General features: G+C 40.7%; 2 protein-coding genes across 2 annotated transcripts in view; one reads left to right on the forward strand and one right to left on the reverse strand.

Annotated features, from left to right (window-relative positions):
• LOC100974207 (eyes shut homolog) overlaps window positions 1–18,648 on the reverse strand; it is a 1,877,183-nt gene that overhangs the window by 1,502,003 nt on the left and 356,532 nt on the right. The window lies entirely within an intron of this gene.
• On the forward strand, window positions 6,380–16,968 carry LOC129397989 (zinc finger CCCH domain-containing protein 11C-like). Its single transcript, XM_055113740.2, has one exon. It carries the CDS (start codon window positions 12,328–12,330, stop codon window positions 14,557–14,559), a length of 2,232 nt encoding a protein of 743 aa, XP_054969715.2. The 5' UTR covers window positions 6,380–12,327; the 3' UTR covers window positions 14,560–16,968.

The raw sequence follows: 18,648 nt of genomic DNA on the forward strand, positions 1-18,648 counted from the left end.
CTATCTATCTATCTATCTATAGATATATCTGGGATTAGTGGTGACCAGCTTCCAAGATGACCCTCAATGATCCTGCCTGCCTCCGAGTACCCACACTCTTGTGAAGTTCCCTCCCTCACACACTATGCCAGGGTTAGTCAAAAACAAAAACAAGGAAATAAAAAAACCCAAACTCTTCAGTATGCCCTTCAAGGCTCCACGTGACCTTGCCGTGTCTACCTCTTCTGCCTCATCTGAACCTTAGCTCTTTCCACACCCTTCTCATTCTGCTACAGTCATCTAGTTCTTACTGTTCTATGAGCAGCTCATTTGCTAAGCTCATTTCTTCTCCAAGGAGTGGCTCCATTTCTCGAGCGATTCCCATTTCCACTGGCTGGTTTATCATTATCATATAAGCTCCATGTCTAACTCAAGTGTTACCGCTTCAAATGGGTTTTCACCATCCTAGCTAAAATAGCAGCCACTGTCTCTCTTGCTCTGTTTTATATCTTCATGGCAATATTGCCAACTGAAATTTTATTGTTATTATTTTAAAATATTATTTATTTCTTACTAGAAGGTTAGTTCTGTAATGACCAACTTTTCCTGTCGTGTTCACTATTGTTTTCCAAGCGCATAATCGATACCCATTAAATATCTGTCAAATGAATACATAATTTTTAATGGGGATGATAAATAAAATATTATTTTTTGAGGAGGGAATAAAAGAACATACGTATATCTATAAATACTACGCTTGATCTTCGCCAAAAGGCCGAGAAGCGATACGTATATCTATAAATACTTAAAAAGTATGAAGTACTACAATATTAATATTCATAGATATATAACTAAAAGGGTTGGATGGTAAACAAAGTACTTGGACATGTTTCTGGTAAGTTTCTCTATGAGCTGGGACATAAGTTTTACATTTAATCCTATTTTCTATGTCAAAGGAGGATAAGTGAGTTTTACCCATTGAACAAATAGACCCATTACTCATATTTCACAATTAGCTGCTTTATGCATATTTGACCAATGTTGCACTTTAAGCAATTACAGATAACACTTAGTCCTGGACTTACAGATGGTTTGACTTATGGATGGGGAACGCAGTAGAATATTGTGTTCCCAATAATGCTGCCTATTTACAAAAGCAGCGTTTCCATCCTTTTCATTAGTTAAAAGTGAATAGTTTTTACTAATTAAATTAATATTTAATATTTAATTTGTGTCAATTAAATATGCACGAATTCTGCACAACCCTCAGCCCCCTTTTGCAGATTCTGATATGACAGTTGAGTATTATTATATGAGTAATGATAACTGTCAGGGCCAATGTTGGAAGCAACCATGTGACCTACTAATACAATATTTATCCTCTGTCCCTTTGATTTTCTGTTTAGTAGGCTCTCCAAATTATCACTCATTATGTATCCCAAAGCAGAAATCAGTGTAGGTAGCATTACTAAACTTAGCGAATAAAAATATGGGATGCCAAGTTAAATGTGAATTTCAGAAAAACGAGTGCTTTTCTGGTATAAGTATGTCCTATGCATAAGTATGTAGGGGTACAGTTTTGCTAAAAATTATTTATTGTATATTTGAAATTTATATTTAGCTGGATATCATGTATTTTATCTGGTAAACATATATATAGGATATAGCCAGTGACATAATTCCTGATGCCATCACTGGTCCTTTGGCTCAGACCACAGTATTTCTAATATCAGCGGAGCACAGCTAGATTGTTCAACTGTTGCATCTGTTAAGGTGGTTAGAAGATGGTATTTCATGGAACAAGAATATTTACTATGCCTTCCTTTATCTAAGTGCCTTTAATATGTTTCCTTTTATTTGAATACCTTTGAGTGAGAAATAGACATAAAGGAGAGTTTTCCTATGATGCCTGACTAACTCTGAATACTTCCTGGCACTTGTAAGATAAACTTGGTCATGATAAATTAAGTGATCAGTTATTGCTCCCAAGGTTTCTGTCATCTGGGTTTAGGGTCAGAGGTGGATTTTCTGTGAAGTTAGGAAAACTATAGCTTTAGGGCCGTCACTCGCATAGGTCACTTCCATGGCCCCGTGCCTAATTTTGCATTCTTTTTCTTAAATACAAAACAAAGAGACCTCCCACACTCTATAAGTGCCATGAAAACCTGCATTCTACCCCCTCATCCCCCACCCATGTCTAGGGATAAACAGTCTAGCATGCTAGCTCTAGATAATTGCTGCTTTGGATAATTTCCAGATAAAATGCCCAAATTGACAAGACAAATGTTTTACATGTAAACAAGTTGCACTTACTTATCTTAGGCCCCCAACAACCTGATTCATTTCAGCTATTGGCTTTTTCTTTTCTCTATGGTCACAGTTATCACAGTATGCTCTCAGGAACATGGGGGCAGAGCTTCAACGTTAAACAGGTCTTTCTGTTTTCCTTTCCACTGGGAGATACCTAGTTCAATGTTCCTGTAACCAGTTGGAATATATGCCAATCTCAAAGTTAAATTCTGGCTCTTTAGGAGGGAGCTTTCATCTGAAGACCTGGGATCTTCAGATTATCACTGCGTTGTCACTTCCCCTAATTTAACAGCTGCTTGTTTTGCTTTACTCCAGTCCTCAACCCCCAGATGAGGTAGTAGAGATTCCCTACTGTTTCGTGGAACACCAGCAACATGGACACAAAGGCAAACTCCAGCTTTCCTCACACCTCTTAAAGAGCATCTTGAACCCTACAAGTCTAGATGGCCCTGGCCTATTCCCTGGGGGATATTTTTTCCCCATAGGTAGGGCTGGTGAGATATTATGTTGGAGTCACCCGGGGCCTATTCTTGTACCTCTTCTGTCTTTCTTCGGGTACTTTCATTCACTTGGTAATCCCATCTTTTGTCATGGCTCTAAAAACCATCCAAATGTTGACAGCTCCCTAGTTTATATCTGGGAAATTATAGGAGGGTTTAGAGTAAAGAAGTGACCCCATACATGCGTGATTAACACATGCTTAAAGGATCAGCCCCGAATTCTCCCTTGACTCAAAACTTATTCAACTGTCTATCTGGGCGTCCTTTAGGCATCTCAGACATACTGTGATCACAGCTGAGCTCCTGATCTTGCCTCCAGATATGGTCTTTCTGCAGTTTTCCGTATCTCGATAAATGACAACTTCATCTTCCCAGTGTTTCAGGCCAAAAATCTTGGAGTCATTTCTGACTCCTCTGTTATTCTCACGTTAGCTGTTCAAACTATCTAAATAACAGTCTACCTACTAAATACCCTTTGTCTCTACCTTCAGAGTATATCCAGAATCTGATCCCTTCTCAGTATCTTCACAGCAAACACCTGGCCCAGGCCACCTCATCTCCTACGTGGCCTTGTAATTGCCTCCTAACTGGTCTCCCTGCTTCTGTTTTCAGCCAGCTTTAGTCTGTACTCAATGTAGCAGTCAAAGCAGTCTTTTCAATACATAAGTCAGAGCATGTTAGTTATCCTCTGCTCAAAAGCCTCCAAGAGCTTCCCACATTAATAGGAATAAAAGCCCAAGTCCTATAATGGCCTGCAAGGTGGTATCTGATCAGACCCTCTGCAATGACTATTGTCCTTGTCTTCTCAAATTTTATCCACCACCCACTCCCCTCCAGCCTTGCTGACCTTGCTGTTTTTCACAGAAGCCAAACATTTCCCCACTTAGTGCCTTTCCATTGGCTGTTCCATCTGCCTGGGTTGCTCTTCCTTCAGGTGTGTCTATCTGTGTGTGTGTGTGTATGTGCGTGTGTGTGTATACATGCTTACATGCTTCCTTACCTCCTTCAAGTACTTTCTCAAATGTTACCTTCTCAATGATCACCCCATTTAAAATCAAAACCCCCCCTCCACAATTGTTAATCCTTGTTTTGATTTTTCTCCATAGCATTCATTACTTCTAAGAGAGGTTTTTAAAAATTTTTTATTCTGTCTCTTCCAATTAAATATAAGCTCCATGAAATCGGGTTTTTATCTGTTTTCGTTCCTGCTCTATCATTCCTAGCACTCAGAATAGTGCCTGTCACAAGAAATGGAGGGCACTCAACATATATCCATTGAATGCATAAAACAGGCACTCAACATATATCCATTGAATGCATAAAACAGGATAAGAAAGTCTTAAACATTTGCTTAATGTGTCTTCATCAATCCTTAAAGGTTCAAAAGCACTCAACCCTCTTTCTCTTCTTTGGACTTCCCCTTATGGTATGTGTGTGTGTGTGTGTGTGTGTGTGTGTGTGTGTGTGTGTGTGTTTTCCAGCTAAAACCTAATATCCTTGAGTTACACCATTAAGAGAGTTGCAGCTAGCTCTTCAGAAATCTTGTATCTACTGAACTCCAAGAACATCATTTATTCAGTACCCAAGGATGGGACATAGCCAATGATGATGATGGGAACATTTTCAGGAACTGTGCTCACTCACATAGATTTTTGTTCATGGAATAAGTTTCTGAAGGTCTGTTTATCAGGGTAAAACTTCAGTCCTGTATCAACTAACAATCCCATACAGAAGGGTCACTGTTTACATTTCTCCAAAGCCTGGTCAAAATAACTTTGACTAATTTGATTAAATTGATTGATAACTCAAAGTAAATCATATCACCAAAACACTTCTCATTCCAATGCTTGATAGTTATGGAATTTGCTGAGACCACCCACTGAATACCCATTCAAATGAATGGAATCTCACAGAGCACACATAATCATCTCTGACTTTTGTAGCCGTAGGGATACATTAATACCTGTGCCTCATACTTAACTGAAAATCACCAGTTGTCTGCTGAGTAGTTTACTGCATGTCAAATCTGAGGTCCAGTGTAATAGACTGTTTTACTACTTCTATTCAGAATTTTCTAATTCATAGACATTCTAATTTTATTTGTCTTTTTCTCTCAAATACCATGATAGGGTGAAAGTTTGAGCTTTTGTATCTTAATGTTTATTGAACATTAAGATACATAGAGAATACTCTACTATACATAAATGCATACCACTCAATGAATTGTCCTTGGATGAACATTGCTGTAAAACTACTCAAGTTAAAAAATAATATTTCCAGTATCCAGAAGTCTTCTGATGTCTCCTCCCCATCACTACTCCCTTCTTCCTCCCCAATGTAACTGTTACGCTCATTCTAACACTGGAGTTCAGTTGTGTCTCTTTTCCAACTTTCTATAAATGAAATCATCTGTATAAATCTTGCATCTGGCTTCTTTTGCTCCATATTATGTTTGTGAAATTCATCTATATTATTGAATATAATAACTGTGGTTCATTCAGTATTACTGCTTCATAGTATTCCACTTTATGAATTTATCACAATATATTGTTTCTAGCTTTTCATTTTTATAAATCATGTTGCTCTGGGCATTCTTGGAAATATTTTTGGTTACCATGATCCCCTTTCTGTTGAATATACACTTTGGAGTGCAATATCTGTGTCATAGGTATGTACATGTTCAACTTTAGTAGATAATGTAAGCAGTTTTCCTAAATCATTGTCCCAATTTAACTCCCACCAGCAATATAAGAGACATCCTATTGCTACATATCCATGTCAGCAGTTAGGATTATCTCTCTTCTTTATTTTAGTTATTCTCCTTGGTAAATAGTAGTAGTATCTCATTGAGGTTTTAATTTGCATTTCTCTGACTACAAATAAGATTGAAAATATGCAGATATCCTTTTCCTGAAGTGTCCACTCAAGTATTTCCTTCTTTTCTCTATTGCATTATTTATCTAGTTATAGTTAATTTGTAAAAGTTTAAAAATTATTTATCTGGATGCAAGTCTTTTGTTAGTTATGTGTGTGGCAAATATCTTTCCTCACTCTGTGACTTGTTTTTGTAGTCTCTAAATGGTGTTTGTGTTGAAAAGAAGTTTTTAATTTTAACATCCAATGTATCCATCTTTTCTTATGAACAGTCATTTTTGGTCCCAATTTATCAAATCCTTACCTGTCCTAAAGTCTTGAAGGTATTATCTGCGTTATAGTCTTAGATTATCTTCTAATTGCTTTATTATTTTCTCTTTCACACTTTTCACAGTTACATCTACAATCACCCAGAATGGATTTTCATGTGTGGTGGGTGGTAAGGGTCGTTTCTTTTTTAAATCGTCAACTTTTTAAAAAAATTATTTTTATACTTTAAGTTCTGGGATGTATGTGTAGAACATACAGGTTTGTTACATAGGTATACAAGTGCCACGGTGGTTTGCTGCACCCATCAACCCATCATCCACATTAGGTATTTCTCCTGATGCTATCCCTCCCCTAGCCCCTCTCCCCCTGGCAGGCCCCAGTGTGTGATGTTCCCCTCCCTGTGTCATGTGTTCTCATTGTTCAACTCCCACTTATGAGTGAGAACGTGCAGTGTTTGGTTTTCCGTTCCTGTATTAGTCTGCTAAGAATGATGGTTTCCAGCTTCATCCACGTCCCTGCAAAGGACACGAACTCATCCTTCGTTGTGGCTGCATAGTATTCCAAGTTGCATATGTGCCACATTTTCTTTATCCAGTCTATCACCGATGGGCACTTGGGTTGGTTCCAAGTCTTTGCTATTGTGAACAGTGCTGCAATAAACATACATGTGCATGTGTCTTGAATTGACCCAGCATCATTTGTTGAAAAGACTATATTCTGTGTGGATTTCAATTTGAAAATTTTATAGAATAAATATTGTATCTATATTTATAACTATGATTTCTCTTTATGTTTGTAAGGCTTAGCAATTAGGATATGCTATCAATTTATCATTTTAAGGCTGATTTTGTCTTTTTTTAAATGTCAAAGTATTTATTTTACCTCAATTGTTGGAAGAACTCATTGGTTGGAGCAGCTAAACCTAGATCTTTGTGGAGAGATAATGGAAAAAATCTGTAATAGGTGTTTGATTTTCTACTTAAATCTATTCACTGATTACTAATTTGCTCAGTTTATTATCTGGAGTCAATTTTTAGTCATTTATATTTCTCCAGAAAATTATACATTTAAAGGCATGTTTTATTTTTACTAATATAAAGCTACATTTAATATTCTGTTAAATGTGTGAACAATTCTTGTAAATACTGTTTTTCATTTGTAGTTTTGGTATGATTTTTGTTTTCCTATTGTTACGGTCTGTATATTTTATAAAATGAATGTCTTTGATTCTGTTATCTATTGCTGTGAAACAAATTACTCCAACACTTAGTGGCTTAAAACAACAAACATTTAGTATCTCATGCAATTTCTGAGGCAAGGAAATCTAGGGGCAGCTTGGCTGGTTCAACATCTCTCACAAAGTCACAGTCAAGCTTTTCTTCCTGGGCTGCCATTGTCTCAAGGCTTGGCTGGGGCTGGAGAATGCACTGCTAAGCTCACTCACTTGGATACCGACAGAGCTCGATTCCTTGCTAGCTCTTGGCTGGAGGCTACATTTCCTTTCTTTCTTTCTTTGAGACAGAGTCTCCCTCTGTTGCCCAGGCTGGAGGGCAGTGGTGCGATCTCGGCTCACCGCAACCTCCTCCTCCGGGGTTCAAGCAATTCTCCTGCCTCAGCCTCCAGAGTAGCTGGGATGACAGGCGCCCGCCACCACGCCCAGCTAATTGTTTGTATTTTCAGTAGAGACGGGATTTCACCATGTTAGCCAGGATGGTCTTGATTTCCTGACCTCATGATCCGCCCACCTCGGCCTCCCAAAGTGCTGGGATTACATGCGTGAGCCACCGCGCCCGGCTGGAGGCTCCATTTTTTTTTTTTTACCGTGCAGTCCTCTCCATAGAACTGTTCACAATATGGCAACTTGCTTTTCACTCCTTTCCCCTTCTCACTCCTCTTTTCCAGCAATAGATCAGAGAGAGAGAGAGAGACAAAGACACAAAGAGACAGAGAGAACAAGAGAGCTCAACGTGGAAATTATACTCTTTCAAAGTCTAATCTCAGAAATGACTTACCATCACTTCCACATCTGCTATTGTTCAAACAGACTAACCCTGGTATAGTGCGTGTGGGAGGAGACTTCACAAGAGTGTGGGTACTCGGAGGCAGGCAGGGTCATTGAGGGTCATCTTGGAGGCTGGTCACCACTGATCCTGGTTATATACATATTTTATATATATATTATATATTTTTTATATATTATATGTATTACATATATTTTGTATATATAATTTATATGTAATATAATATATATAAAATATATATAATTTATATATATAATATATATGTATTTTTTAAGACAGAGTCTCATTCCATCACCCAGGCTGGAGTGCAGGGGCACGATCTCGGCTCATTGCAGCCTCCGCCTCCTGGGTTCAAGCGATTCTCCTTCCTTAGCCACTGAAGTAGCTGGGACAACAGGCATGTGCCACCATGCCTGGCTATTTTTTGAATCTTTAGTAGAGATGGGGTTTCACCATGTTGGCCAGGCTGGTCTCAAACTCCTGAGCTCAAGGGATCCACCCGCCTTGGCCTGCGAAACTGCTGGGATTACCGTCGTGAGCCACTGCGCCCAGCCTGGTAATAGTTTTGTTGTGAATTCTATTTTTTTCTGATATTAATATTATTTTCTACTTTTGATTTGTGTATTTACATATATATATGTTTACATGATTTTTATCTTTATATTTTTAAACTTTTAAAATGTCACTATTTGGCTGGGTGTGGTGTCTCAGGCCTGTAATCCCAGCACTTTGAGAGGCCAAGGCAGGTGGATCACTTGAGGTCAGGAGTTCGAGACCAAACTGGCCAACATGGCAAAACCCCGTCTCTACTAAAAATGCAAAAAAACAAAGACAAAAAAAAACAAAAAAAAAACAAAAAAACAATTAGGGCATCGTGGCACATGCCTGTAATCCCAGCTACTTGGGAGGCGGAGGCAGGAGAATCTCTTTAACCCAGGAAGCGGAGGTTGTGGTGAGCCAAGATCACATCACCACACTCCAGCCTGGGCAACAGAGTGAGTCTCCATCTCAAAATATATATATATATATATTTTTTTTAAATTAAAATGCCACTCTATTTTAGCAAATCATGGGTTTTGTTCATTGAATCTGAAAGTCTTCAGTTTTCCATAGAAGAACCGAAAACATTTAAATGTACTGTCCTGATACTTGGCCTTACTTCTTATTCCTCTTATTTTCAAAAACATTGTTGAATTATATTTGTGTCTTTATTAAGATGATGTCCAAACAGGAGTTTAAAATTTCTTCTGTATAATCATGGAACATTCTCTGAACTGGCACATTGTAGACACTCAATAAGTATTTGTTGAATCAGTGATACAGATAGATGGATGGTTGGTTGAAAGAGGAATGATGCCGCTTTGCTAGGGGAGGTGAGTGTAGGACTCCCTCCCTCAAAGTAGTCTGTTAAACAGGGAAGTGGCTGCTTGGTTATCTCAACAAGTATTCACTCCATATTTTGAGCTAGACATAATCATTGAAAGAGAGCTAGAATGCCTTCCTATTGACTTCCTGGTCTGCTGGGAAATTTTGCTTCCTTCTCCCCCAGTCATCCAATTTTTCAAGAAAAATTTTCTGTTTGCCAGCTTATTTCCCCAACTCCCCTACTCTTTTGCCTTTCCTACCCTCTAAAGAGAGTCTAGGTCTCACAGGTGATCTTTTGTAGCTCTGTGATGCCTAATAATAGAACGGAAAAGGAGATGGGGAAGAACTGACAGAAAGACTAAAGAAAGGAATTAACTAGCGAGTGTAAATGGAGCTGCCTAAGGATGCAATGCAGGGGGAAAAAAAAAAATAAAAATAACACACACAAAAAATGGATGGGGACTACATGCTGAAGGGACTCAAGTCAAGAGGGAGAATTTGGGCTGCGAGTCAGCCAATGAGAGATTCCAAAAGGAATAGAAAGTGCTGAGAAGACAAAAGCACATGTAGCCTGATAAGGGCATGGTGACCAGGAGCTCAGGTCCCTCAGAAATGAGTGTCTAGTTCATGCCATCAGGTAAGCTACTAAGACTAGCAGAGCTGCAGCCTGATATAGGAGGAATCCAGATGGATAATGGAGGAAGGAGATGATGAGTATCAGTTGCAGCCCTGGGACTGGTGCAGAAGCAGGGGTGGAGTTCCTCCTATTAACTTCCCCTATTGTAGATTTCACTGGGAAGAGATGCCTCTTGGTACAGTGGAGGAACTGCTCCTTGAATGTATTCAAGTGGCACATTTGGCTCCTTGAAGTGGATCCAAGTGGCACATGGGATAGATGGTGGTAGAAACAGAGATGTGCATCTCAGAAGGACATGTTGTCCTTCTGCCAGTTATAGTTCTGCCAGTAGATAGCCTCTAGGGCTCAGCCCCTTCAGGGATTCTTTTAGCTGCAGAGGTGCAGCTTAAACAGGTGGCCTTAAGGTGGCCCTTAACAAGTGGCCTTAAACAGGTGGCCTGAAAAAGGTGGCCTTAGCTAAGGCCACCACCCCCATCCCCTCAAAGGTTGGCATGCAGTGACTGATGGAGGGCCATGTTCACCCTAAGTGAGGCAACTCCAGCAGGCACCTACAGCTTCCTGTGGAGTTGGCTAAGGCAATCAGGTCTGCATCACAACCTGACTTCTCCCTCTGCTCAATTGTTTTCCCCTTCTTTTCACAGCTGTTGGTCCCAAGGGATACCCTAGAAATATACTAAACGCTAAACATTGTTTCAGGTCTGCTGTTGGACAACTCAACCCATGGCAGTGCTCTGTAAGACTACGGAGATTTTGTGGGATTAAAACTAGTAGAGGGTATGAAAGCCTTTTTTTTTTTTTTTTTTTTTTGGCAGATGCAGTATTCTGAGAAATGGATTAACATGATTTAAAATGGTGGCCAAGAAATATGATTCTTCTTATTTCATTGGAAGGCCTGGAAGTGTAAGAGGCTAAAATATAAAAATCTGTTTGTATTGACTTATTTTTCTCCTGTTATGGCTTGTACTTTGCTGATCCTTTGCATTTTAAATAATTTTTGTTAGGATGTTAGACATTGTAAATATTTTATTGAAAGTCTAGATTTGGGGCTGGGTGTGGTAACTCATGCCTGTAATCCCAGCACTTTGGGAGGCGGAGGCGGGCAGATCACGAGGTCAGGAGATCGAGACCATCCTGGCTAACACGGTGAAACCCCGTCTCTACCAAAGATATATGAAATTAGATCTTAGGCATCGCGTCATAGAGGAACTACGTCTTCCAGAACCCTCGCGCCCTGCGTCGTGCTGGCACTTTTACCGGCCGGGCCTTAGAGCGGAGCCTGTAGCCGGGCGCCATCTTTGACGCTGGCAGTCTTGGTTTTCTGCTAGTGCTGCTGCTGCTCGGAGGACGACGGACGGCAGCGGCCAAGCAAGAAGAAAGACGTAGCAGCAAGCGGGAGTCGGGGATAGTGTCATCGGTTCGGGTCCCACGACTTTGGAGCTTGTCTCAAACTCCACATACAGAAAGCCACCGACCTTATTCTGGTATCCTACACCCATTCCCCACCCTCATTACACTCCCACCCCTGGCCCTCAGCGTGGGAGTCAAGAGCAACAGGGACACTTCCGTACTCCTTGTAGGATTGGTGAAACCGTAATGAAGAACACCCCTAAACTCCCATAATCGGTGCGGATTCCTGTGGGGAAGGCCTATAGTGTTGACATCTTCCAGGCCTTGATTCTGGACCTTGAGAAGGAGGCTGTGGAACTAGAGATAGCGATGCTTTTTAGGATTTGGGGATATTCCCTGCCCAAAAAATTCCTGGAAAATTGACTAGTATTAAGTGTGAAGAAATCTTGAAGACCAGAAATTGGATCTTACTGAAAAACTGATGTTTTTTTTGTTTTTCAGATTATATTGTTCAGCTATGGAAGATGGATTTTTTTTCATGATCCTTTGACTCTCAAGTTCATCTTTAAATGAACTCTTTTTTTTGTTTTTTTTCTTTGTTTGTTTTGTTTTGTTTTTGAGGAGATAACTAACCCTAGCTGTCTCCAGTCTGACAAAGGTTATTTGAATGGACTTAATCTCCCAGTAGTTGGGAGATGTTTTAAAAACACATGCTGTGTTTGAATTGTGGCTGAGAGGTTTTCTTGGCAATGTGAGGAGGAAAATTTTTTCTGCCTCATTATTATTAATTCATGGATTGAGTGTTGGTTCGACCTACAGGCGTAATAGATTGGAACTCAGTGAAGACACAGACGTTCCTGTTGAGAGCAACCAGCTAATGATTACAGTTTAAAGACAATTTCTGTGATCAAGTTGTCATTTGGAAGATTAAACCCATTTCACGAGGACTTGGAGCCTTGTCCTTGCTTTGAGGAAGCAGTGGCTTGTTTCAAGAAGCCACTTCTGATCTAAGAATCTACCCAGCATGCCTAATCAAGGAGAAGACTGCTATTTTTTTTTCTATTCTACATGTACCAAAGGTGACAGCTGCCCATTCCGTCACTGTGAAGCTGCACTAGGAAATGAAACTGTTTGCACATTATGGCGAGAAGGGCGCTGTTTTCGACGGGTGTGCAGGTTTCGGCACATGGAGATTGATAAAAAACGCAGTGAAGTTCCTTGTTATTGGGAAACTCAGCCAACAGGATGTCAAAAATTAAACTGCGCTTTCCATCACAATAGAGGACGATATGTTGATGGCCTTTTCCTACCTCCGAGCACAACTGTGCCTGAGTCACCAGAAGAGGAAGTGAAGGCTAGCCAACTTTCAGTTCAGCAGAACAAATTGTCTGTCCAGTCCAATCCTTCCCCTCAGCTGCGGAGCGTTATGAAAGTAGAAAGTTCCGAAAATGTTCCTAGCCCCAAGCATCCACCAGTTGTAATTAATGCTGCAGATGATGATGAAGATGATGATGATCAGTTTCCTGATGAAACCAAAACACCTACCCTGCAACCAACTCCTGAAGTTCACAATGGATTACGAGTGACTTCTGTCCGGAGACCTGCAGTCAATATAAAGCAAGGTGAATGTTTGCATTTTGGAATAAAAACTCTTGAGGAAATTAAGTCAGAGAAAATGAAGGAAAAATCTAAGAAGCAAGGTGAGGGTTCTTCAGGAGTTTCCAGTCTTTTGCTCCACCCTGAGCCTGTTCCAGGTCCTGAAAAAGAAAATGTCAGGACTGTGGTGAAGACAGTAACTCTCTCCACCAAACAAGGAGAAGAACCCTTGGTTAGATTGGGTCTTACTGAGAGACTGGGGAAACGAAAATTTTCGGCAGGCGCTGACAGTGATCCTCCATTAAAGCGTAGCCTGGCACAGAGGCTAGGGAAGAAAGTTGAAGCTCCGGAAACTAACACTGACGAAACACCAAAGACAGCTCAAGTTTCCAAGTCTCTTAAGGAGCGATTAGGCATGTCAGCTGATCCAAATAATGAGGACGCAACAGATAAAGTTAATAAAGTTGGTGAGATCCATGTGAAGACATTAGAAGAAATGCTTCTTGAAAGAGCCAGTCAGAAACATGGGGAATCGCAAACTAAACTCAAGACAGAAGGACCTTCAAAAACTGATGATTCTACTTCAGGAGCAAGAAGCTCCTCCACTCTCCGTATCAAAACCTTCTCTGAGGTCCTGGCTGAAGAAGAACATAGGCAGCAGGAAGCAGAGAGACAAAAAAGCAAAAAGGATACAACTTGCATGAAGCTAAAGACTGATAGTGAAATTAAAAAAACAGTAGTTTTGCCACCCATTGTTGCCAGCAAAGGACAATCAGAGGAGCCTGCAGGTAAAACAAAGTCCATGCAGGAGGTGCACATGAAGACGCTGGAAGAAATTAAACTGGAGAAGGCACTGAGGGTGCAGCAGAGCTCTGAGAGCAGCACCAGCTCCCCGTCTCAACATGAGGCCACTCCGGGGGCAAGGTTGCTGCTGCGAGTCACCCAAAGAACATGGAGGAAAGAAGAGAAGATACTTCAGGAAGGAAATGAAGTTGATTTTCAGAGCCGTATTAGAATGGAAGCTACAGAGGCTTCAGTTGAGACCACAGGAGTTGACATCAGTAAAATTCAAGTCAAGAGATGTGCGACCATGAGAGAGATGCGCATGCGGAAACAGCAGGAGAGGGAAAAATCAGTCTCGACACCTCTTCAGGGAGATGTAGCCTCTTGCAATACCCGAGTGGCAGAGAAACCAGTGCTCACTGCTGTGCCAGGAATCACATGGCACCTGACCAAGCAGCTTCCCACAAAGTCATCCCAGAAGGTGGAGGTAGAAACCTCAGGGATTGCAGACTCATTCTTGAATGTGAAATGGGCAGCACAGACCTTGGAAAAAAGGGGTGAAGCTAAACCCAAAGTGAACGTGAAGCAATCTGTGGTTAAAGTTGTGTCATCCCCCAAATTGGCCCCAAAACGTAAGGCAGTGGAGATGCACCTTGCTGTCACTGCCGCTGTGAAGCCACTCAGCTCCAGCAGCGTCCTACAGGAACCCCCAGCCAAAAAGGCAGCTGTGGATGCTGTTGTCCTGCTTGTCTCTGAGGACAAATCAGTCACTGTGCCTGAAGCAGAAAATCCTAGAGACAGTCTTTTTTTCTTTTTCTTTTTCTTTTTCTTTTTTTTTTCTTTCTTTCTTTTTTTTTTAATATACTGTAAGTTTTAGGGTACACGTGCACATTGTGCAGGTTAGTTACATCTGTATACATGTGCCATGCTGGTGCGCTGCACCCACTAACTCGTCATCTAGCAGTAGGTATATCTCCCAGTGCTATCCCTCCCCCCTCCCCCCACCCCACCACAGTCCCCAGAGTGTGATATTCCCCTTCCTGTGTCCATGTGATCTCATTGCTCAATTCCCACCTATGAGTGAGAATATGCGGTGTTTGGTTAGAGACAGTCTTGTGCTGCCTCCAACCCAGTCCTCTTCAGATTCCTCACCCCCGGAGGCGTCTGGCCCTTCCTCACCCCAAATGAGCATGAAAACTCGCCGACTCAGCTCTGCCTCAACAGGAAAGCCCCCACTCTCTGTGGAGGATGATTTTGAGAAACTAACGTGGGAGATTTCAGGAGGCAAATGGGAAGCTGAGGTTGACCTGGATCCTGGGAAAGATGAAGATGACCTTCCGCTTGAGCTATGAGAAATGATTGATAGCTGAAGGTGGTAGTGAGGACACTTTAAAAAAAAAAAAAACCGCCAAAAAACTGGACTTAGTTTCATCTATTGTAACATTTACCTGAGACGATCATTTCTTTAGTCTAGAATTTGCCCCAAATCAGAAGTATACCTCTGAATTATCTGTATGTGTCCTGGATTCCTTGGGGTCAGATTTTTAAAGTTACTTTATAACCATTTTGTCCATTTGATGCCATTGTTTATCATCTTTTGAGAAAAAAGTTCTGTCATACCCTTCTCTCCACAAAAAGAGACTGAGAGGGAGATCAAGTGAAAGGGTGTAAGCAAACTTAATGACTCCTTGAGGTGTTTGTCAGTTTTGGCTTTTTTCTCCTTTGTTGTATTCTTTATGTATTGTCTTGATGTACTTAATATTACCTGAGTTTGAAATGGATGAAGACAGCTGCTACCATTAAGGACCAAATTTTATGCTACCACTAAACAAAAATACCCACTCAGTCTGCGTTAAATTGTATGTCTTTGTAAAGGTATTTAGAGATTCAACTAAGCTTTAAAGAGGGCTGAGCAGCTCAGGAAGCCTGTAATGTGGGCATAACTCTTTGGACCTGATCTTGATGCTTCTGCTGCTCTGTTGGCCTCTGAAGAGCAATATCTAATTTATTATTACTGTAATTTTTTAAAAGGCTTTAAAGTGCCTCAGGGGTCCCCTGAAACTAATTTTCTATTTCTGGGATTCCCTGGATTCATTATATGAGATGGTGACATGATTAGAGGAATTCTTTTTTCGTATGAAAATTGTCCCTTTTCTTCTTCAGTACTTGCCTCCTTGCTGGCATTGAATTAACACAGGGACAAAATTTGGTTAATTTTTTATTTCTAATTCTCCCAACAAACCCCTGTTGCCCAGTATTTATGTGGTGGCCTTTAACCACCTGAGGGAAAAAATGAGCTTATTCAAGCTGCCAATATTTATCTATGGGCTGTAGCAGTACACCGAATTGTACTGTGCCAGGGATATTGAGATGCTCTGGGGGTGTATTGTATACCTGCCAGTTTTCTTCATTTCTGAATTGAGTTTTCTTTTCTTGATGTTGGTTTCCTTCATATCACCTCAAGGTTTAGATTTGTGAAGGAATAAGCATGACGGAAATAATAGTCTTGAAAGGAGATATGTTGTATATAATCAGAAGGAAGAGGAAGGAAGGATTTACCCATTTTGATATTTTGCTGTAGGTGGCCAGTTTTGTTTCTCATAGGGAAATCTGACCCACCTGTCATGTTGGCTCCTAAGGAACTGCTGTTGTAAGCGGCTCATCAAGAGTTGAACTTCACGTAGCCTTGTTGGGAATATGGAAAAGGAAGAAAGCCACAGGACTGCCCATTCAGTCTTGTTAAGATTGGGATGATTCTGCACAAGCAAAAATGACTTGAAATTTATGTATCGACACACCTCTAGCAATCCATCTTCAGCTGACTGAATGTTGTATGATAGCCCTTCTCCAAAGCAGGGGTAGAATGTTCAGGTTTCACCACGGATTTTCTACTTATTTCGCTTTTGGAATCAGCTTACAGATTCCAGGTCCCTTTTGTATATATTCTTTATTCTTTTGCTTTTTTAAAAAATAAACTTGTATTAGTCAATGTTTCGTGTTCCGCATTATTTGAACCATTTGCCCTTACAGAAAGAGAAATACTTGTTTGTGTTTTAAATACAACCGATGTAGGAAAAAAAAAAAAAGAAAGAAAGAAAGAAAGAAATTAGCCAGGCGTGGTGGTGGGTGCCTGTAGTCCCAGCTACTTGGGAGGCTGAGGCAGGAGAATGGCGTGAACCTGGGAGGCGGAGGTTGCAGTGAGCTGAGATCGTGCCACTGCACTCCAGCCTGGGCAGCAGAGCAAGAGTCCGTCTCAAAAAAAAAAAAAAAAAAAAAAAAAAAGAAAGTCTAGATTTTGTAGTCTTCCTCTGGAAAGCCGAATTTTGTTTTGCCGGGGAGTTCAGTTACTTACCATTCAACCTGATCCTTTTTAAGTGTATTTTTAAGTTTGGGAGTATGCGTCTAGAGTAAGTTTTTCTTTAGGGCTAATTTAATTATCCTTTTGAAGCACGCCTCTTCAGGAGGCTCGAGGAAATATTCAGGGTGGTCAGCAATGCCTCCATTCTGGCTGGCTGCAACTCAACCCCCAGCTCACAAATCCCAGTAGCTGTTTTTGCCTGGCCTCATAGAGTTTCATTTCATGCATATGTAGCCTAATATTCAATGAAGGACTCAGGATAGCTGCCTGTATAGATTTCTGGAGTTCTTTCTCTCTGTGCCTCACATTTCAGCTCTTTTAGCTCCTTTAACTCTGATCTCTGTCTATTAAATTCAGTAAGTTGGATCTGCCTTGTCATGGTTCCTCCTCTCTTACTGCAGTCTTGGAAGTGCCTACATCCAGAAAGCCATGTTGGTTATAGGGCTTACCTCATTTCTTTTCCTGTTCTGAAGACTCACACTTCTGTGCTGTGTCTGTTTTCTAACGTCTGAAAACAGCTGTCTCATGTATTTTGTCCAATTTCCTAGCCGTTTACGGCAGAGAGACAGATTTGGTACCAGTTATTCTATCACATTGAGAAGTGACAGTCCCTAAACTTGCTCTAAACATGTTTAGATTTAATGTGAACAACTAATGTTTCCATTTTCAGTTTCTCTTAGCAGTTTTCACGAGCTTCAATCCGTTAATTCTCAAATACATCCATAAATCACTTGGAATATCTTAATGCATTGTATGAAAGATAATTCCTCCTCTGTACCCATCAGCAGCACTCTTCCTTTAAATTGTGGGATATGTTTTTCTGAGACTGTGGCTTTAGCGTGTACGAGAACAATTCAGTTGTTATCCCCTCATTTTGGGGAGTAAAAATCATAAGAACGAGGAGCATTATAGTATCTCATCTTGTCCAACAAAAACCTAGGTAACTTTGGAAGTTTTCTTCTCTCTCCCCCACTCTCCCACTTCTATGTGTGTATAAGTGTGTTTATTGAATAAAGAGCCTTTTATTTTTATTTATTTATTTATTTGAGATGATGTCTCACTGTCATCCAGGCTGGAGTGCAGTGGTGTGATCTCAGCTCACTGCAGCCTCCACCTCCCGGGTTCAAGCGATTCTTCTGCCTCAGCCTCCCTAGCAGTTGGGACAGACTACAGGCACATCCCACCACGCCCAGCTAATTTTTTGTGTTTTTATTAGAGACAGGGTTTCACTTGTTGGCCAGGCTGGTCTTGAACTCCTGACCTCAGGTGATCCACCTGCCTTGGCCTCCCAAAGTGCTAGAATTACAGGCGTGAGCCACTGCCTCAGGCTGAATAAAGAGCCTTTTAGATAATGTCTTGCCTGACAAGTTTAAAACAACTTTCTTACCAGATATGCCATAATAAAAATCTCCAAGAAATTTTCCTTAGGCTACATCTCAATGGGCCATTTACTACTATATCAATAAACTTTATTACATAATAAGATCTTGGTGTTTATCAGAAAGGGATTTGAGCCAGGGTGTTTTAAGTTGATTAGTATCTTGAGTGAGAAAGATCTCTGTTTTCATTAGCCTTCTCAGAAAAAATTCCCCCTATTTATCAGGAATG

The sequence above is a fragment of the Pan paniscus genome, chromosome 5 (assembly GCF_029289425.2).
Source record: "Pan paniscus chromosome 5, NHGRI_mPanPan1-v2.0_pri, whole genome shotgun sequence".
NCBI lineage: Eukaryota > Metazoa > Chordata > Mammalia > Primates > Hominidae > Pan > Pan paniscus.

Bases quoted from the DNA above. Each gene is read 5' to 3' on its own strand.
- LOC129397989 (XM_055113740.2), top strand. From the start codon at position 12,328: ATGCCTAATCAAGGAGAAGACTGCTATTTTTTTTTCTATTCTACATGT.